The 22,188-nt window shown below is 40.1% G+C and overlaps 1 protein-coding gene across 11 annotated transcripts in view; it reads right to left on the bottom strand.

Annotated features, from left to right (window-relative positions):
• ROBO2 (roundabout guidance receptor 2) overlaps positions 1 to 18,306 on the bottom strand; it is a 643,837-nt gene extending 625,531 nt beyond the window's left edge. For all 11 annotated transcript variants that reach the window (XM_073303863.2, XM_073303872.2, XM_073303897.2 and 8 more), the window contains exon 1: positions 17,411 to 18,306. In XM_073303863.2, coding sequence (XP_073159964.1) covers positions 17,411 to 17,465 — 55 coding nt within the window. In that variant the 5' untranslated portion in view covers positions 17,466 to 18,306. The remainder of the gene's footprint in view (positions 1 to 17,410) is intronic.
• Positions 18,307 to 22,188: the final 3,882 nt, after the last annotated feature.

Here is a 22,188-nt window from a genome sequence, read left to right as displayed (position 1 = left end):
TTATACAGACAGCTTCTTTTTTCTTATCACTTGAATTATAGATTTCCATGTAATACAATAGTCCCACATGTATAAAAAAGTTTATTAGTGCTCTTATAGCAATGGTTAAATTTGCCAAACATTCTAAATAACATGTAATAAAGATGGGCAACTGGTGAAACAAGGATACCTAATCCATAGTATGTATGCATGATGACAACTGATTAAAATTCCCCAATTTAGGCATCCACTTCTGTTTACAAATAGTCTAATAATAACCAGTGACACCAGATTTAAAAAAGCAGTTCAGATGTTTACTGAATTTGAGGGCATTTTTGAAATACACCAACCAAAGTTGCATTGTCCCACATTTAGGGATAAGGATTCCTGAACAAAAGAAAAAAGTAAGATTCATTTTGGATTAAATGATCAAAAATAAGCTTGAGGCTAACTGATTTAAAACTAAGTCACTTTAAGGCCCACCAAAGCACAAAAATACTAGTGCCACTTCACACCTGGCTTTGTGCAAATGTAATCCACACCCCAAGCGGCACTATGTCCATTAGGAGGCACAGGGCAAGGTTTGCCGCACAGTTCTGTCAATTTACAGCCATCCTGGCCCACAACATGCTATGCATTCAAGCCTTCAGCCTTTTTCATTGAAAAATTGAGAACTTCATGAAATCCTATAGTGATCTTGCCATATATGCAAATAATAAATATACTAGACTAGAAAACAAGGGCCAGAGCCTGGCCCACACTCTGGTGGCACAAAGGTAGTATAAACCTGCTTTAACGTGGAAGTTGAAGATTCTACGTCTGGCATAATCCTCAAATGAGGTAGAGCTGACACAGTGCATTCTAGGTCACTCCCTCCAAACCCCTCCACAGTGCAAAGCAGGAGTGGACATAGCTCACTCTGACAATCCCTGGGCAACGTAACAAGCACTTGGGAGCCATTATAAACCAGTGCAAGTTAGAGAAGCTCTGCTAATGCTCCAACTTGTACCAGAGACCAAGTCACCCCTTGCAGCCCAATAACTGGAAACAAACAGCGAGTCCTGTGCTCAGTGTAGTTCATCCAGACTGAAGGATCAATCCCTTACTTTTTATTTGTGACCTAGGATTAATTTTAAACCCAGCTGTTGAGGCATAACTTGAATCCACTTCCTCCCTTAGTGTTCTCTTTTAATTTTACATTTTATGTTTGCTATACATCAGTATATAGACGGCAGTCATATCTACATGGTCATGATTCCAGTTGTAGTTCTAATTTGAAAATGTACCTCTTTCAGTTCATAATTACACAAGATAATCTTTTTTGTGTGTCAGAGACAAGATAGGTGTTTTCAATGTTCATTTGTTTCAGAAAAACTGTTTTTTATCATCTCTCTCTAGGCTTATGATGGCATTATAAACTAAAGTTTTATCCTTAGGGTAATTCTCAGATATTAATGATATCTTAGCAGTTGTAAGTTTGAGCAGTCCAGAAGTGAAAAATTAAACAGAAGTTTAAAAAATCTTTCAGGAGAGTCTTGTGCTTGGGCAATGACAAAGCATTTGTATTTGTTAATTGTTAAGAATAGTAATATATGGAGTCCAGAGATTTTTCAACCAACGTTGCAGGGCAGAGTGAGTTATGATGCAAGTAATCAGCTTTATACTTGGTTTTCCAGAAGTACCTAAAATTTATAATTGGTTTGAGATTGCTTTTTTTCTTTACCCGTATTTGTGATTTTGAACTACTACCTGTAATTGCAAAGGTATATGTTAGGCCATAAAGTCTTGGTTCCTGAAAAGAGAAAGGAAAAAAAAAACCCTTTACTTGCTGAATCTCCTTTACTTACATGGAGAGTTAGAAGTCTAAAAGTTTCAAGCCATCATTCTGAGATGTATTAGTAGGAGTGTTGTAAGCAAGACACACAAAGTAATTCTTCTGCTCTACGCCATGCTGATTAGGCTTCAACTGGAGTATTGTGTCCAATTCTGGGTGCCACATTTCAGGAAGGACGTGGACAAATTGGAAAAAGTCCAGAGAAGAACAACAAAAATGATTAAAAGTCTAGAAAATATGACCTATGAGGGAAGATTGAAAAAAATTGGGTTTGTGTAGTCTGGAAAAGAGAAGACTGAGAGGGGACACGATGACAGTTTTCAAACACATAAAAGGTTGTTAGAAGGAGGAGGGAGGAAAATTGTTCTTCTTAACCTCGGAGGATAGGACAAGAAGCAGTGGGCTTAATTGCAGCAAGGAAGGTTTAGGCTGGACATTAGGAAAAACCTCCTAACTGTCAGGATGGTTAAACACTCGAATCAATTGCCAAGGGAGGTTGTGGAATCTCCATCATTGGAGATTTTTAAGAGCAGATAAGTCAAACACCTGTCAGGGATGATCTAGATAATACTTAGTCCTGCCATGAGTGTAGGGGACTGGAGTAGATGACTTCTTGAGATCCCTTCCAGTTCTATGATTCCTGCCGTCTGGCATGCTCTGTTCACTTTTCCTGTAACTCTGTGAGATCTTCAGAGGTAGACAGGAAATTCTTCTTATGAAGCTGGACATGATACAATCAGGAATACTGTCAACATGGTAAAGTAAGTCATACTTTTAACGAGCCGATAACTAACAGGATGTTCGTGTTTTTTTTCCTTTATGGTAACATTTTTACTGATTCCAAGTATTGTTGAGGTTAAATATTTGGCTAGCTCAAATAAATGACTTATCTGTTCACATCTAATCTGTTCATTTTAATCCTTTTCATATGGTCTAAACAAAGTAGATTTGGACAAACCCTGTGATACTGGCTGCAGAATAATGGCAAATTAGATTATTGGGAAGGATTAAAGAGGAATTGTTCCTGAGCCATACACAGACCCATGTATGTCTACATACTGCAGCTGTGAGCATACTTCCCAGCACAGGGACAGACACACTAACTCTGCTCCAGCTAGCACACTAAAAAATAGCAGGACAGTGTGGGCAGCAGCTCAAGCTAGACACCTGAGTTCAAACCTGCCCAAACCAAGGGGTACATCCTTGGTGGCTAGCCCAAGCCACCGCCTGTCCTACCTCCAGCTATACTACTAGTTTTAGCATGCTAGCTTGAGCAGAGATAGGACAAGCCTGTCTATTCACACTGGGAAGCAGAAGTGTAGACATACTCAGAGTTAAGCATTCAGTTCTTTTTATCTAATCCTCACTATTTTCCCTATCAGTGGTTGAAGCCTACCAGATCCTAACAAAGCAAAATTCCTTCTTTCCCTGGAAAAGATAAATGATAGAGCCAGTCCAACTTTTAATGAGAATGTTATTAAAACCATAGCTGCATTAGAACATCTTTGGAAGGGAGGAGAATAAAGTAATGATATGTCTGAGGGATGGTTATTTATTTTTCAACTCAGTGATTTTTGCCCTTTAAAGCTTGTTCAGGCTGATCTTTGCTTACTGAAACTGCTATTCCAACATTTTATAACTTCCTCAGCTCTAGCTTTTCCCACAAAAAGATAACTCCTTGAATTATACCCTAATGTATTTGGAAAATGCTTATAAAACACTTTCTATAATCTCTCCCTTGAAGGCAAGATAATATTGTTTAGTCATTTGCACTGACAACTCAGCTACTGTTCCCAGCCTTTAAACACGGCTCACAAATATTTTAACAAGGTTCGGGTTTTTATTTTTTTGCGCTTAACATTTTCTAACCTCTAAATACCATGTGGATTATTTTAAGGGTTGTGAGTGATGGGTTTGCTTGCATCTTAAAGGAGGAAAAAAGAAAGAAAAAGAAACATACAGAATTTTTGCAGTTTTCAAGGGCAACCGTTGGGGCCATATGTATCAAAGTTGCAGGCTGATTTGTATCTCTGGTTTTAAAAAAATCTAGTTAAATCATATTATCATGAAAGTCCAACAAATTCCTATCAAGTTATACTATAAAATAGGGTCACCATATCTGAACATTCTAAAAAGAGGAAACTCCACCAGGGGCAGGGTGGCGGCGGGGGATTTGCTCATGCCCCCTGCCCTGGCCCCACCCCAACTCCACCTCCTCCCCTTCGCCGCCCCCATTCCAGTCCCTTCCCCAAAGTCCCCACCCCAACTCCGCCCCCTTGGATTCCTTCCCCAAATCTCCGGCCTTCTGCCTCCTCCCCTGAGTGTGCCACATTCCCCCTCCTCCCCCTCCCTCCCAGCCACACGAAACAGCTGTTTCTCAGCGCAAGCGCTCAGAGCTGGGAAAAAGGCAGGCACTCTCTCGACTGATCAACATTCACTTTCTTTCTCGAATGATCAACTCTTCTTTGGGGAAAAATAATAATGGTAAAATCCTGGACTTTTTTAGATTTTTAAAAATTCCTCCTTGATGGTGATTTAAGAACTAAAACGCCGGACATGTCCGGGAAAATACGGATGTATGGTAACCCTATATAAAAGGCACACACTCACTGCAAAACACAAACCTCAACATTCATATTAACCCTCTTTTAATGGGTGTTATCAGTGCACACATTATAGTTCTTAAAGTAAGCTATCAATGATCCTAGATTTTAACCCTCTTCTTACTTTAGACTTGTATGTGGCTTTTAGTACCTAAAGGCCAAAGATCAAATCTCTGGCCAGTGGCTCACCGCACTCTAAGAGATGCTTGTATAAAGGAGATTAAGTTGTATCCTCAAGTACTCAACATACAGGTAGAACAGTTTTGTTTTAGCATTCCAGTATTTTCACTTCTTGTGTCGCTACTGAACTCTAACTTGCTTTCAAAGAGCTTCCAAAGCTAACTCTAAAAAATCCCTAACTAAGCCAATTCAACTTTTAAATGTTCTTTCCAGGCCTGGAAGACACTCACATAAACATACCATTATGATCCTATAACATCTCACAATCTAAGGACAGGTTTCAGAGTAACAGCCGTGTTAGTCTGTATTAGCAAAAAGAAAAGGAGTACTTGTGGCACCTTAGAGACTAACAAATTTATTACAGCTCACGAAAGCTTATGCTCAAATAAATTGGTTAGTCTCTAAGGTGCCACAAGTACTCCTTTTCTTTTTACAATCTAAGGAGACAGAGACAGTCATACTTGGATAGAAGACCATGGAGGAACACCCAAGACGCTGCAGGATGTGGTATTAATGATTCAATAGGTAGCAATCTTCCCACTGGATCAATACTAAAATCAACCTCCCAGCTTCACCACACACACTCAAGACCAGAGTGCTGTTTCTTTGAAATGTTAAACCACGGTCTGGACCACTTGCAATTAAACATAGAATGACATTAAAAAAAACATAGGGGCCCTGAGATCCCTGTCTCAGCCAAATTCCAACTCTGGGAACTACATTTTATTTACCAAGATTGCCCTTGCAATCATATATAGATATGGTATTCTACATAGCCTATTCTGAACGAATACATCGGTTTTCTGAGCACACCTGAACATTTGCTGTTCTCTACCCCAGAGGTGGCTGCATTTTATTGGCAAGTGAAGTAAGCCTCATGTATAGTTTTATATAAGAGTTAATAAGAAGTGGATAGTACCTTTCTGCACTTCAGTTTCCCTAATTGTAAAATGGAGGTAACAATAATATTACAGAATCCACCTGACAGGAATGTGTCGGTAATTAATTTCTTAGGGCTATATCATCTCTAGTTCTTAGGTGGACACACAAGAGAATAGTAAGGAATAATAATTTCCTCACCTGCCTGCAGGGCCACATATGGCCTACTTAGATCACAGTTCTAGGTGTTTAGGGAAGCACAGGGGCTACACACCTAGTGCGCCCCCCAGGGAACAACTGAGTGAGGTATGAGATCAGACTGACCCATGGCTCCACACCCTTCCCTCTCATGTACCAACCAATGGAGCAGCTGCACATGAGAGGTGGAGTGTGATGTATCTATATAGCACTATTGCAAATTATTCCTCCATCCTGCTCCAAAGGGAGGCCCAGAAGGCATTGTCTCTCTCTCAGGCACGTCTTCAAGGGCTCCCCTCAGGACAATAACTATGCACCATCCACTATTCTTGGAAGCATGAAAACAACCCAATATAGCCCTTAAAGGCTGTGAAGCACTAAGAGACCCTTGGACAGAAGATGCCATGTATGGCCTAAGTGGCAGCATAAGTATATCGGTACCCAATCCTGCAAACCCTTACTTCAAGGCACAGTGCTTTCTTTCATCCTTTCTGCTTCCGCATTTTATTCCATGCGTATTTGTTTACATATAGTTGAATATTTCCCTAATACTGGAAGCCCTACTTATCAGCGCAGGCATAATGCTGAAAGTGTTCTTTGTAAAAAGACAGTCAGCCTTTATTTTAAAGAGAATAATTTAATCTTCATGCTGTTATAGGCACAGCACTGATCTGTTCACAGGTTGATGGCTATGCTGCCTACTGTTGGATATAGCTTTAACTACATTGCTATTTGAGCTAATTGCCAACTGTCTTTATTTAAATGGACACAGTCCAGGTGAATCTTCTTTTACTTAATAGTCTTGTGATTACAGCTGTACACTTAATTTTAAGTCAGTCTCTTAAACTCTGTGTAATTAAAAAACATCATACTCGATTTTCAGCTTTACCTTCCCACACAGAAGAAACATTGTGCACTCACAGGCTGAAATCCTGATTCCACTGAAATCAATGATAAATTCCCACGGACTTCCATGGGCTTGGGATTTCACCCAGAGACTACAAGCAATACCTACAATGTATTGACATCAATACTAATTCATCAGCATTGGAAATATCAATATTAAATTCAAGTTCCTATAGCTATAAACATTTGCCCCCAAACATATTAAAGGTACACATTTTTGAGAGACTTCATAGGCCAAAGTCATCCTAGGTGTAATGCCATTGACTTCAATAGAGTTACACCAGAGATTATCTATAGCTCTCCCAGAGGACATATTCAATCTTGACCTGAACAGGCACAAATCCCATAGAATTATGCCAGGACTGAATCTGGTACCTACAGGCAATCTGGTACCCCCAGAAATAAGGATAAATTGTACCCATTCTGCTCAATCAAGGGCAAATTGGTAGGAGTTACACTACTCTTTCCATTTACACCACCACTTATTTCACCACCGAAACTGGCCTTACATTTCTTTATGATCTGCAAGTCACGAGAATGAATAGCCAAGACATTCCAAATTAGTAATAAGATCCTTAGCCACAATATGGTTCTGCATTTGAATTACTAGTTTTCCTGTAAAAAATTATACATAGGGCTGTTCTGATCCCAGTCACTCATCAGTTCTGCAGTACAAATCCCAATTGTTTGTAATCACGTGGTCTCATCTTCATAGGATAGCACATGAGAAACCTCAGGCTCCATCTTCATAGCTTTTTCTTAGGGAACTTCACAAAAATCGTGGGATAACTGTAATGAGACTTTAATTATGCAAATGAAGCACACTATTTAAAGTGGGAATGTCCTGAATTATGACTATTAAATCAGTTTTTTCTTATTCATAGGCATCTCACTATCTAGCCATACAATGAAATTAATCATCTTTATGCACGAGATTTTAGGGGAATCCAAAAATGTTTGGGTAACTTATGTTTCAGATCATTTGGGGGAGGTACTGGTTAAGTGATTTACACCAGGGTATAGGATTGAGACTGATAAATAAGAGTTTTGAATTAAAGGGCTTTAAATAAATAGGGTTGTACTGTAGCATGTTGTTAATAATTTTGTCCTGTTAGTGTTAACTAAATTGGATATGCCACTGTTTGAAACCTTAAAACATGCCTCAGGAGAGCTATATACTTTACGGTTTGAGAAAATTCTTTGCAAACAGTTCCATAGAACGTGGTCAGAATCTTGGCTGAAAACTGGCAGAACCAGTAGGAAGACCTTTCTGAGTGCCTTTTACCCCCAGCAAAAACAGAAGGTATTAATCACTCAACTTTAAAGGCAGCTGACTGAAGCTATTCATTGAGTTGTGCACTGTCACTAATGTGGCCCCATGAATAACTCTCAACCCCGTTTTTTGTTTCTCTGAGTGGTCTCTCAGCAGCACAATTTTCCCGCTCTCTGAAAGGCTTATAGAAGATGGTTGAATAGAAACAGTATTGGTAAAAACAAAAGTTTTTGAAGAAAAAGTGGGAACAAAGTGGACATATTAGAGACAACTCATGATTCATGGCCAATACCGTGCTTTGCGCCTTACTCTACCTCAATACACCCTTTGGTTTTACTGCTGGGTAAGAGGCAGCCAGACCACTGAACTTCTCCTAGCAACCAATATCACTTAGGGGAAAAGGCATGTTGTCTGCTCAAAGGGGGAAGAGAAGAATTCGGGGTCATACAAAGCCAGACACATGTTCTATTCCATTTGATCCTAAATTGATTGATTGTCAAAAAGGATTCAGTAATCACTAAACAATTCTGTTTCATGTGAATCTTAACAATCCATATTAACTAAATATCTATTTATCTACTTGTCAGGTATTTCATTTTCTTTTAATTCAGTGCTCCAGAAATCCCCATTATTATGTTTACAGTTTTTTTGCCCATAACTGCACATATTCCCTTGTGTTTCTGGAGATGTTTTCTTTCACACAGCCATGCACATACATACATAAAGCACATTTTCAAAGGCACAGTTTTAAAGATCATAGGATTGTACGCTGTTTTTTTAAAAAATCCCCATATTCCAAAAGCTTGGATTTTATCCTATGTGGAGCTGAATTTTAAAAAATAAACTGTCTGGTCTTATTAGGTGCATGCCACATTGTGCTGCTTACAAAGATGAAATCAGTTCAAGTAGAAGAAAAGTGTAGAACAAATTTGTAGTTCAGACATTCGCATGAGTGGACACATCATATTGACTGGCTTGAAATTTCTTAAACTCCAGTGTGGAAATGTTACAAATGCAATAGTTTGAGGTAAAAGTCCAGTGACAACCTATAAGTTATCTTTCTCCAAGATTTGTGTCTTTAGAGAATGTTCCCTACTTGATGACTATCCCAGTTGTCAAAAGGCAAGTTAAAGCACTGAAATTCATTTGTATTATATAACCATATACTTGCAAAAATGAACCAGAACATTTATCTGAATGGAGTTATACCAGCAGAGAATTTGGTCCATAGTGTCTACAGAGTGTGCAGTTTAGGATCTCCCACTCCCACTTTCCAAAACAATAAATCTCAGGCTGAAGCAATTATAAATCAATGTATGCCATGAAAACAGGCATCCACACTTTCTGCACCAGTACAGATCTAACATACAGTGCTATAGGTTAAAACTCCTCTTTCCCTTTGGCCAATGAAGAAGCAATACTGGCCATGGAAGCGTAAGCACCTTGAAAAACTATATGGAATTATAGCTTTTAGATCCATGATTACAAGTCTGATGTACCATTAAAATACTTCTCATAACTACTACTTAACTCTTGACATTTTCACAGCAGTAAAAAGGTACCTCTGATACTCCCAAATGAAGGGTTCCTCTAGTCCACTTTGCAGGAGAAAGATGCTGGCTGATATAAGTTACCTGACATTTTGGTTTTAAAAAGGTTACATTTTTTCCACTCAGTTTCTCCTGAAATCAATGGCTAGTGATTAACAGAAGTGAACTACAGAGCTTACGGTGCTTTACAACTTGCTGCTGGCCATTTATTCTTTGCATTATTTGCCTGATGTACATTTATGACAAGCACATTACTGATAAAGCCTACTCGTGTTGGCACACTGCACTGCAGTTGCATAGGCAATGCACAAATACATATTCAAAGACTGTGTACCACATCGGAAATAGTGGCTTAATCATCTAGGTAGTTGCTTCATTCTGTAAGAAAAGAGATAGTACTTTGAATCTTGGCACTTCAGGCTAACAGTGTATTTCCCATATCTCAGGCCAAGAAAACTGTTGCTCCATTTAAACCCATCTGAGAAAATTAAGATGGGGAATGTTGACAATGACCCTGTGACTGAGTAGGAAGAATGCTTTGCCAGATCAATGGCTAGAGTATAGAGCACTGGACTAGGACTCGGAAGACCTGGGCTTAAATCCTGGCTCTTCCACTGGCCTTCTCTTGACCTTGGGCAAGTCACTTCAGCTATCTTTGCCTCTTTGCCAACTGTAAAATGGGGATAGTGCTATTCTTTGTATAGCAGTTTGAGATCTACTGCTGAAAAGTTCTATATAAGAGCTGGGTGTTGTTATTATTGTTACCTAGCAGAAGTCTGTTGGAACTGAAGGGGTACAATGAAGTCTCATTAATAGAGAGGGAGATACTATGAGTGTCACACATCATAAAGTTTGCTCCAAACTAAACTCAGAATGGTGAGTAATAATACAAAGTGCCCCTGTCAATGTTGAGGAACAAGCAGTTTTAATGTGCAATTAAAGTTGCGGTAGCATTTCCACGAGTCCAAGAGAGCTGTGCACAACATACATCGTGAAAACTCAAAGCATACAATCTCCCTTGGTTTTAGGCTTTGTGTCAAAACTCACACTGCATTCACCCAAAGGTCTGCCAATGTTCATGAACTTCAGTTACCAGCAAACCTAGGCCAATTTATGGTTTCCTGTGCAACTATGGTAACTTTGTGGTAACTATGGAAAATGCATGGTTTTGAGACAATTCTGTGGCTTCAACTGAGATAACCATAATAAGATTTGGGCTTTGTTTGAACTGAACATCAACCTTTGCTTGGGGGAGGATGTTTGCAAATCCACTCAGGAGCAAAGCCAAAAAGAATGTTAACTTAATACCTGGTGAAGCAAAACCTCTACCTTGTGAAGAGCTGTAGATAACAGCTATTATTAAATAAGTTTACAAAGAAACCATTTAGCCAAATAAACAAACAGCTGGTTTATTAAAGGATTAAAATCGAACACAGATGCAGAAGTTTAGTAATTTTTGCCAGAACATTTTTAAATTACCATAGTCATATCACAACGGTCCATGGATTCTAAATAAGGACTTTCCTGCTAAAGCATAATGGCTCCACACAGGCACTGTCAGCTTATTATGTATGTGTGCTTGGTGCATATTTGTGTGTTATTGTTCACACACTTATTTTGTATGAGGAATTCTTTTTACAGAATTAAAATCCAGGCTGTGACTGGCTGCATGACAGCACAGCACAGGGCGTGGAGCAGAGAATCCATAAAATAGTCCTCCCCTACTTTAATCTCTCTCCCCCATGGCAGGCATCAAGAACTTGAGTGCCTATGCAGCCTAAGTACAAGGAAGAAAGACAGTTGGTGAAGCCTGAGGTGCTCCACACCTGTAAAAAGGGTGTGGTTGGATCATGGCTACCCTATTTCCAAGACTGCTAATGTTTGGAGGCTACAACTAGCACTATGTGAAGCTCATGCTGCACTTGTTAAAAGGGTGCAGTCATTGCAGCTCCTCAGCACGCTTCCCAAAAAACACATTGTGCCCCCAGTAGCTCCCACCAGAGCAGGCACACCTAGTTCAATGGTGGCTGCAAAAGCCCCTATCTAGTCCTGAATAGCATATGCAATAAAGTCCGCTTCAAAAGAGGAACTCAAGGCAAAACACCTGTCATTTCTGCCTTGTGTTTTCTCTCAATGGTGTGAATTATGGTCAGAGTATCAAACCTTGACTTTGAATGCCTTGGCTTTAATCAAGCTGGCGTCAAATCTACAACATCATAAAGACCCTGTTGTCCTAAAGTACTCTGTATAACCTTTTAAATCTCAGCCTGGACTCTTTGCCTCCAGTAGGCCAGTGAAAAATAATTCAACAAACTAAGTCTGTGGACCATAAATTAAAAATAAAACAAAGACCTTTTTCTGAATAGTTGCTAATGTAGAGGGGAGAAAAGAGAATTAGTTACAATGTTTGCAGTGCATGTTCACATTCTTGTTTCAAGTCTTACAGGTCATAATTCTATTCACTTGGGGACCCTAAATTTACTCTATTCTGAGAGCCCAATGAAAAGGGAACACATACCTGATAATACGTCTGCCAGGGATACGGAGACATAGTAACAGGTAAATCACATTGACAAATATCACATTCTGAACTAAAACCAGTGCTTTATTTACAGTGATTCAATATACCACCTCCTTTCCAAGGTCCTGCTCCAGGTCAATGCAAAATTCTCATCAGGAATCAGGTCTTAAATGAACAGAACTTGTTTGTTTGTTTAATTTATACATTAATGATAAGTATAAACAACAAAAGGGGAATAATTAGTTTGTTGAGGAAAGGACTGGAGGGAAGGACAGAAATTTACAGTTTGCTCTTGTTTTTGGACAAGAGCAGATATCCATGGTGTATGCTAAGTAACAGAAGAGGGGACTGAGACCAAAGATGACAAAATAAGGCCTCACTTTGCACATCCAAATTCATGTACATAGTGCTATTCAAGTCAAACAAATCACTTTACATGGGTAAAAGTTTACAGAACTGGGCCTCTTTAAGGACCTTCCTCCTTCCCCAATGTATCTCTGAGATCAGATTTACGGTCAGATTTCTGCATTCTGTGCACACCCAAAATTCCCACGGACTTCCATGGGCTTGGGATTTCACCCAGAGACTACAAGCAATACCTACAGGATTTTGTACAGTGCTTTCCACAAGAACAAATGTTCTGTATTTTCGCCAACACTCACTCACATACAAGGAATAACATTTCTGCTTGAGCAAATAAAGCATTTATTTATTTGGCAAGTGTGAATACTTCCTTTCTTCTGCAACACAAAATGGAGAGATTCCCATAGAAATGAAGAAACAAGCACTAGTAAGCTAGCCTGCTGGCAAGAGAGAAGTAACATCAATATGATTTCTAAGCAATGGGGCAACTATGGCAATGTTGGGATGGAACTGGGGGGGGATTGGGATGGAAGGTGGGGAACCAGATGGTAGCCAAAGAAAGAGCAACCAGGCCAGTTGAGATCACAGAAAAAACCTGACAGTGTTAGGCTGGATAAAATAGAAAGTGCTGAACCTGTTAACAATGTATTTAGCAGAGATCAACATTTGTATAGTAACTCCAGGGTAATAAATTGATAAAATGCATCAAGCTACATTTAGTAATTTAAACTAAAGATTTCAGCAGTGGACAAAGCACATTCTGAGCCATGCTGTGACCCTTCGTATCAATTCTTTGCCATCCTGAATGCTGAGTCCTAGAAGTGCACTTGCTGGATGGCCTATTCAGAAGGCATACAAACAAGCCTGCACTTTCTCTTCTCCCCTGAATTTCCCTCCATGCCTCTCTCACTTTTTAAATAGATTTTTGAAGCCTGCCAAGTTGTTTGGTTACAGCCCATTAATCCATTAATCTGTTGTATTGCTAAAATGACACTTCCAGAAGCAACACTGCCTGCTCCCTACACAGAAGGCTACTTTTGGAAGGACTGATCTAATGGCACATGCAATCCACTGAGCTGTTGCAGAAGAGGTAGGATAGAGATTTAAAACAATAACTGCTTGTATCATATCCTTTTATTGTGCACCAAGATGAGTTTACCTAAAAAGGAAAGAAACAAATTCACTATGTAAAGACATTGCCTTTTACACACACACTCATTCTTGGAAATGCTACTGCAACATGATAATTTTCTCATTTCCTATCTTTGCACAGGAACGTATGCTGCTGTAATATCTAATTACTGTACGGAAAGTAGAGAAAGCAAATATTAAGTTCCCAGTTTAGCAAAGCATCCAAGCACATAAGCTCATCTCTAGTCAGCTAAACCCTTAAACATTTGATTAACTTTAAGCACATGCTTAAGTCCCCATAACTTCAATAGGAATTTGTATCAATGGGGCTCAAGCATATGCATAAGTGCTTTGCTGAATCAGGGCCTAAGGAAGGAAGTCCAGAGTAAAGGAAAGAGGCAAACTATATATCTAAACAGCACTTTACTCTTAATGCATTAAAATGCATACATTCCACAGAATCAAAGGTTATCCATCAACAGCAAAAACCACATGAGAGATCAAGACCCTGTCAGCACAAATACCCATTGGAAGAATATATTCTAGCTTTATATGTAATCTGTGTCCTCTGATGGGCAGCTGTGATCTGGATGAGGCCACAGATGTTAACCCTACTGTTGAAAAAGGGGAGTTATGCAAAGAGGAGGCAGAAGGCTTGAACCTCCATTGTAGATATTTTTCATTATGAAAATAAATACCTCAAAAATTTACCTCCAGAATTTTAAGGGAACATAAAATTGTACTTCGTAAAGCGTTATTTGTACATGTGTTTATTTAACACCATCAATCAGATGGAAATGTTGCATTTGCAGTTTGCAGCGGGACAATGGATTAAACTGAGTCTTGGTATAAAAAGTTACAACTTCCACTGAGGCAATGAGTTGAACCAAGGCTCAATTTGGCCCAATAAGAATACTGGGCAGGGCTTAATATCCATGTGTAATTATAGCTATTCACAAACTAGAATGTTTAAGAACTTTCCTGTTAGTCTTTGCAGCTTTTTTGCAAATCATTAGTAAAGCTTGAAAGAAAAACCAATGAAAGAAAATTATATGGAATCAGCAGTGTTAACCCTGACTTTAACTGGTTTATTTTTGGGTGTGCACTGTGTTAAAAAAGAAATTTCATTTTTTTTCAGAATTGGACCCAACATTGATCACCAACGGGAAAAAGGGGGGATTATAGTTATTCCCTGAGCAGACTGCAAAAGGATATGAGCAGAGCTGCAGGAAAATCATAAGAACAATAAAAAAAAAGGCACAGATTTTCTGTCATACTCCTGGAGCACTGCAATTTTCTGGTCCAACAAAAGCATAAAGAAAATGTATCACGTAAATCTGCACCACCATCATAGAACTGTGTAGTGCTACTTGTAAGTCACTGAACAAAACTAATGTCACAGCAAGGGAAAGAATAGCCAATCTCTCTCAACCCCTACTGGAGGTTTCTCTCCACTTGAAATTCAGGCCAAGAAAGTATGTTAAGAGTGAGCCTTTAAGGAGGAAGAAAAAAAAAAAACACCACAGTTATACAGCAACTGAGTGGCTGCTGACTTAAGTTTTGTTTTATTTCTCTCAACGTTTGAGGATTTTTTCTAAGCAACAATTCAATTATTCCCAAATGTGGGTGTGGTTCATTATAATGGTCTTTAATTTTATTTGTAATATTTTTTTTCAAATCAACTGTTGGCACCATGTTACCCTAGGGTGCTACGATCAGAGCTATGCATCTGTGGGGGCAAAAGTGACAACATGCCAAGGTTGAATGTCAGTGTTTCTTCAAAGTCACTTGTTAGCCATTTTGATAGTAAGAGCTTATCTGCAGTTTGTCATGATGTGCTGCTATCCACAAGGCATTACACAACTGTATTTTTAAAACCCTGTTAATGTAGTCAATGTTGATGCTACCCTGGCAGTATCTTCCAATGAAAGGAGAGAGAGACACATCTATTTTTGGCAATTTCCTCTCATTATTTGTAGTCCAGTGCTGACTTAGTTATCCGCTTCACCTGCTCGCTCCCTTTTCCTATAATGCTAAATCAGAACAAAGGTTCTAGTTGTGTTCCCCATGACAAAAACAGAATAAATTATGTCTTGCTTCTGTAGTTCCAGCAAGCTAGTTAATTGCATTTGTTTCATATACTTCCAAACAGCCTGGTATGTTAATTTCATTCTGTAACACCAAGCTCCTCTGGTTCCCTCTGTCACTTCCACTGAGCACTTTAATTATATTCCTTCTAGATACACACAATTTTTAAACACATACTAATATTTACATGTCTGTAGTATGATGTTTACAGTTTTTATATTACATACACACACTCTGCATTGGTTGCCTTAGATTTGTGAATTGTGATTGGTTTCATAGGAAAAAATCCCATACCTGTAACAAATGACGCTAGAGGTAAGTGTTTTATCAAAATCCTTTTATTGTGAGATGTTGCATACTGATTAGGATGAACATACCATACGCAGAAACTTATTTTCTTATCAACAGGCCAAACTGAAGTGTCAATTGCAAGGCACATTATACAACTCATGTGAAGTAATACTTTCATGTATCCTGCTCTTAGCTTTACATTTGTGTGTTTTGCCTACTGCTGTGCTGTTGGGCAGAGATATTCAAGTTGCCCATGATGGCAAACAATTTCTACAGTAGGTAAGATGATATCACTGCATGTTCATAGAGAGGCCTCACTTTGATTCTGATATATTAAATGTTTTTAAGCAGCAGCTTCCTGCAACAAAGTTTGCTCCCACAGACAGGCAAAAATGGCCAGTGTCCCAGACAGTGAATTAATCTAGTGTCCAAAAGCTTATTTAAAGTTAATATCTAAATGATCCAAAATAGGCAGATAGCCAAACATTTGGTACCACTACATACCACACACATAAGACTTCTAATACATGCATATGTTCTCCAATTGTGTGCAAACAAATACTGTAACATACTATGTATTTCTGCACTGTTCAGCACAGCAGCAAACCATGCTTTTTTAAATGCTTCAATCCTATCCTTTTACCAATGTCTCTGGACTATTAAATTACAGTCTGCTTGCCATATAATGCTGATTTAATCTTTTTTACCCCTCAGCTTCCTTCACTTGTCCACCACAACAAACACTGTAACACAATCCCAAAAGAAACCCTCTCCAACATGCTGCTGAGTTTAATCACACAAAAAAATCCTGGGATAATTGGTAAATATACAGAAACTGATCAAAAGGGGCGGGGGGAAGGGAAAACCTAAGCAAGAGTATTTGAGACACTTACAGCACCTGGACAGAATCCTTTGAATCTTTGAACACTCACATCAGAGGTTTTTCCCCCTGTAAAAAGCCTGGCTTCCATACAGTACTTTTCTCTAGTAACAAAACCCACTTACACACTAGTTTTTAAGGTGCCACAAGTACTCCTTTTCTTTTTGCGGATACAGACTAACACGGCTGCTACTCTAAAACCTACTTTTTATAGTTTCCTCCCAACACCACATCTTACAAGTCAGATTTCACACCCTTTAATACATTCCCCTGCCTGCAACAGACACAAGCGGATCGTTTAGGAGCTCATAACTGCAATTTTCTAATTCACCTCACTTGAATCCAAAGAACAGTTACCCTGTTTTAAATCAGTCGATTCTCTGCCTAAAAGTTCAGAAAGAGGACCAGGCAAAATAACAGAAGCTGAAACACAGTGTTTCCTCCAAGAGATTTACGACTGTGGGTTCTTCTCTTTCCTTTCTAGCTTAGACTGATATTCTTCCATTCATGACCTATTTTCCATTAAATTGGCAAATAGGAAGGATTGCTTATTGGAAACATATATGCTCCCGCCCCTTCTTTTTAATTAAATGTTATTTCTTTACCAGAAACAAACTTGATTTAAATCCTATAACATTAATGCTAACTACTATCATCCGTGTGCTGCCCCCAATCAAATTCAGATGAAGAGAAATGCTGCAAAAAGAGATGACAGATTTTTTTCTGGAACTTACCATAAACTTGAAAATATACAAATCCAAAGAGCAGGAGTGGCATCAGCAGACCCATTTTGACATATTAAAAGCAATCCAGATGGCTTGAGACACCAATCCCAGAGTGACACAAAAAAGTACCCAAAAATAAGACGAGGTAGGTCCAAAAGTTTAGACTTTCCTAGCAGCTAATTAAAGTGAAGGGGGAAATCTTAAAAGCAAAAGCTGCAGATGGCAAGGTCTTGACGATGACACTTTTAGATCCATCCAGATTAGCAAAGAGAGCTCCAAAGGCTTCTGCTTTGCACACACAGCCTCCTAAATTCCCACCAGTCCAGCTCAAGCAGAGGAATTATTCAAGTGTGTCTAAGACTCTCCTTAGGATCCATGGCAATCCAAAGCCAAGTTCTTTCTCCGGAAGACAGGGGGAAAATACTTTGAAAATGGACCTGATTCCTAGAAAGTGTTCCATAAACTTCTCAGCACTTTGCAGGAAAAACATTGGTTGAGTTTGGCTATTCTGCCTCTCTCTCTCTCTCTAATCAGTTCAATCTGCAGAGTTCCTCTCCTAACTTCCTTCAGGGATGGCTAGGCAACATTCTGCAGCAGGGATTTCTTCCCTCAGCACCCCCAAAATACCCCCCACCCCAACGAGAAATAAAGAGCGAACTGCTTGAGCCGAGTGACTCCAACGTGCTGCTCCCGCTGCTGCTGCTGCTGCTGCAGGAGGGTGTGAGCGGCAGGACAGGCGCTGCCGCGCTGTTGTGAATGGGAAAGGCTGAGGGGAAAGAGCGGAGCTGGGCGGCGAGTGTGTGTCAGGCACAGCGGGCGTTTGTGTGTGAGCGCAGCACCCTCCCGCTGCCGCTCGCCCAGGCGGCCTCGGCAGCCAGACGTCCCCGTCCCCGTCCTCCTCCTCCTCTCTGCGGCGGCGGCCCCGCCGACTTGCACAGAAGGGGAGGAGAATGAGCGCGGCTCCCCGTCTGCCTGGGGAAGGGAGGAGGTGGGGTGTGGACTAAACCGCTGCACTCCACACCCACTCCTCGGAGAGACTGGGGGGGGTGGCAATACCGTTAGGCAGCTCTCGGTCCCTTTCTTTTCCACTAAGCTGCCCCCCACCCCCAAACACACACTTGGGCACAGGGGGAATTTACATGATTGCTCCTCGCCGCGCCCCATTTAATGGGCAGGTAATTTTCTCGGTGAGTGATTTCCTGGAAGCAGTCCCCCTCTCTAATCATAGAATATCAGGGTTGGAAGGGACCTCAGGAGGTCATCTAGTCCAACCCCCTGCTCAAAAGCAGGGCCAATCCCCAATTTTTGCCCCAGATCCCTAAATGGCCCCCTCAAGGATTGAACGCACAACCCTGGGTGTAGCAGGCCAATGCTCAAACCACTGAGCTATCCCTCTCATGCACACAACACCTTGGAGTGAACCCCTTGGTGTCCCCTCCTCCCCACCCTCCACCCCCAGATTTGTCTTCTGACCCCACCCCCTGGGGAAAGGGCTTCGGCCCGGCTCCAGAAAGGAACCTGGCCTGACCCGCCAATGTGCACTGCTGGAGCATTTGTTCATTTCACAAAACACGACTACCGCGGTCCCAAGGTCTGGCCAAGGCCTCGCTGGTGCTCTTCCGCCCCCGGGTGCCTCGGGGAGAGGGGGAAAGTTTAGCTGATCCTACCTGTGATCCCCTGGGGGTTAACGGAGGGGAAAATATGAAACCCAACATGGTTCGGCCAGGAAAGCTTAGGGGACGATAAGAGAATCTCAGTCAAAAAGGGCGGGGGCGGGAGGGAGGCTACAGAAAAGAGCGTTCAGTAGAACCGGGGGTTGGGAAAGATATAAAGAGCAAATTAAAGTAGGAACAGAACCCCTGACAGAAACCTACATTAGGAAATCTACCAGCGCAGAACAAAAGGTGATCAGGTAAAGACACAGTTAGATCAAAGGGGGTTGATTATTTCCAGTGTCTTTAGTGTAAACAGTGTGGTTGAGACCACGTGTGATCACAGACTAGCTGGTAGTTATTTGATGTTTGCACTGTGGGTTACAGGAACACACACAGGTCCCTGAGCCAAAAGGAAACTTGGACGATGAATCTTTAGTTCCCCCTACTGGAACCTAACAGAAAACAGCCTCTCTTTGCTTCTTGAATATCCTCTCTTTTGTTTCTGTTTAGGCTTTTTGTGCTACCAGGTAATCTCGGATCGTGCTCTTTTGTACACACACTCACCTCTGTATAGCTACAGAGAGAGATTATTTACAGACGTGTATGTATATATCATATCTGACTAGAGGATATTTCTGTACACTAACATCAATGTCCTATTTACAGCACAGTGTGCACACACCCCATAGAAATACTAGTGCTGAAGAACTAGAATAGAAAACTGTAGTAAATTGTCATGGTACTCTGAAAGCCTTTTTACATGTTTTGCAAAAGCTTGAAACTAATGTATTACTTTCCATTCATTTTTCAGTGAACACTGTACTACAGCAATGAACACATTCCTCTTGAATTTAGATAGGTGTTATGTTTCTAACAGGGATATTGAGGCTCAAGGTTCTTTTAAAGAGCTACAATAGAAACCTGTTAAATGGGGGAGGGGGAAGAATTAATCTTGCTTCACCAAGATTAACAATGCTGTCTTGTCAAAAGGACTTTCTTACGTTCTTATGTATGATTTGCCTTGGCACATGGTGAATTTGTTCTCTGAATACATCGTATTTATCATGTCAGTTTACTGTGGCATTTTCCTTTTTAAATGTACTAGAAGTTTATTGTTTTAGTAAGTTCCTTCCTCATTTCAGGAGCTACACTACATTTATGTAAACAATACACTAGAGCTTATTTCAGTGAATACTTGTGAAATATGTATCTTTTACTGAGCGGTCCAAGTCTATCTGGAATTAGCTTTAAAAGGGCACAGATAGAATACAAACAACAAAAGTGGCAGTGTAAATGTATTTACAATATAAAATTTTGAAAAGTGTATTGGGTGCCATCTGTAAACAAGCTATAGCTGTTGGATACAAAACTGTATGACAGTTCCAACCTATTTATGTAAACCAGGGGACTACATTATCCTATAATATGCCCTGCAGATAAATATATATTTTAATACATCTAAAGACTATTTTGAATAGGAGGCTATAATTAAAGCTAATTAGGGTAAGGTGATGAAAATGGTCTTCTTTGTCAATGTATTTCTGAACTGGCAATCCTGAAAAACCATCTATCACTTGTCTTACAGCAATATGTAGAACAAGACATGCAATATTAATCGATATTTCCCTTTGCAATGGACATTTCAAGGATTTTATCAGTTAAAGTTACTGACTTGTTTATTACAGAGAATTTAAAATCAGAAATAGGCTTCACCGAAAGATCCTTTTTGTGCTTTTCTGATAAAGTCAAGATATTTATTTGAAATATACCAAATCACTTTATAGTTGTTGGTACAATCTTACAAACCCTTAGCCACACTGCTTATAATTTATTCACTTGAGCATTCCCACTGAAGTCAATAGACTGTTTAATACAGGGAAGGTTGGTACTACTGCTTTTTAAGGTTGCCAAACATGTCCCATTATAAGACCCTATTTCCAGGTGCTTATAACTTTGCCAAAGTTTAAACTTTTTTGCTGAAATTTTCAAAGCTGGAGGTCTGTCTCAGTCTGAATTGTTTTAGAAAATTTCAACCAAAAGAGTTCAGCAATTTATAAGAATAGAGCTAAGGAAAAACACATTTTGCCTATGTTAAAAAATCCTGGCAACCAGCTGAGAAGCTCTGATACCACCATGGTTTGGAGAAGTGACTTGGAATTTGGCAGGGAGTAGTCTTTGTGGCAGGGACATTCCTTTTGCCTTCCCTGTGAATATCCACCTAAATTTGGCCAAGTTATAAGTCCTTGAAAAAAATGCAGTTTGCCTGTCCTGTTTCAGCATGGGAAATGGTCTAGACCAGTGCTTCTCAAGCTCTCTGATGTGGGGGACCAGCATTTTTTTTTTCCAATGTACGCGCAGACCGGCAGCCGATGGCTCACAGACCAGCACCAGTTCACGGACCACAACTTTGAGTAGCACTGGTCTAGATAACCTCCTGAGGAACCTTTCAGCCCTACATGTCTATGAATCTGTGCTCAGCAGAGACATGCTAAGGTTTAGCAGGTTAATTCCCCAAACAATCCATCTGTACTGGGCATGCTTCAGCACGGATTAGAGATTGCTGAGCAGGATTTCCCCTGCAATGGCAGTTCCCGGCTGGCTCAGGATGTGCCAGGTCTAGGTCCAGGCACTAGAAGTGAGATCAGGGCACATGTCTCTCCTGTGTTCTCAATGGCCCCCTGCTGGGTACAGGCAGTGAGAAAAAGGAAACTGGCAGAACTGAACAGAGTTAGTTCAAGTAACAAGTGTGGGCAGTAGATCTAGTGGTTCTAACTTTACTGATGACTAATGTGGATGACATTATGATACCACCTCATGAAATTTCTGTGTTGTCAGTTTTCTTTTTTAAAAACCTAGGAAATTACACAGAGAGAAAATATGTTCAAAGAACATTATTAAGGTTTCCAGCTGAAGCACTCAAAAAAGTTAGGAAATGACAGAATTAAGATTACCATGCTACATCCCCAAAGCAGGTCCTCCTATACACTGAATACGCAGGAGTCATGTTGAAAAAATTATATGTGATCATGTAATTAAAGGCGGTCTCAAGGGGCCTGGATTAAGATTATACATGCAACCTTAATTCTGGCTTTTCCTAACTTTTGAGCGTTCAACTTCACATAATAATGCTCT

This window comes from Lepidochelys kempii, chromosome 1 (genome assembly GCF_965140285.1).
Source record: "Lepidochelys kempii isolate rLepKem1 chromosome 1, rLepKem1.hap1, whole genome shotgun sequence".
NCBI lineage: Eukaryota > Metazoa > Chordata > Testudines > Cheloniidae > Lepidochelys > Lepidochelys kempii.
The sequence above is the reverse complement of the archived record's forward strand: the minus strand, read 5'-3'. Positions and strand labels throughout refer to the sequence as shown.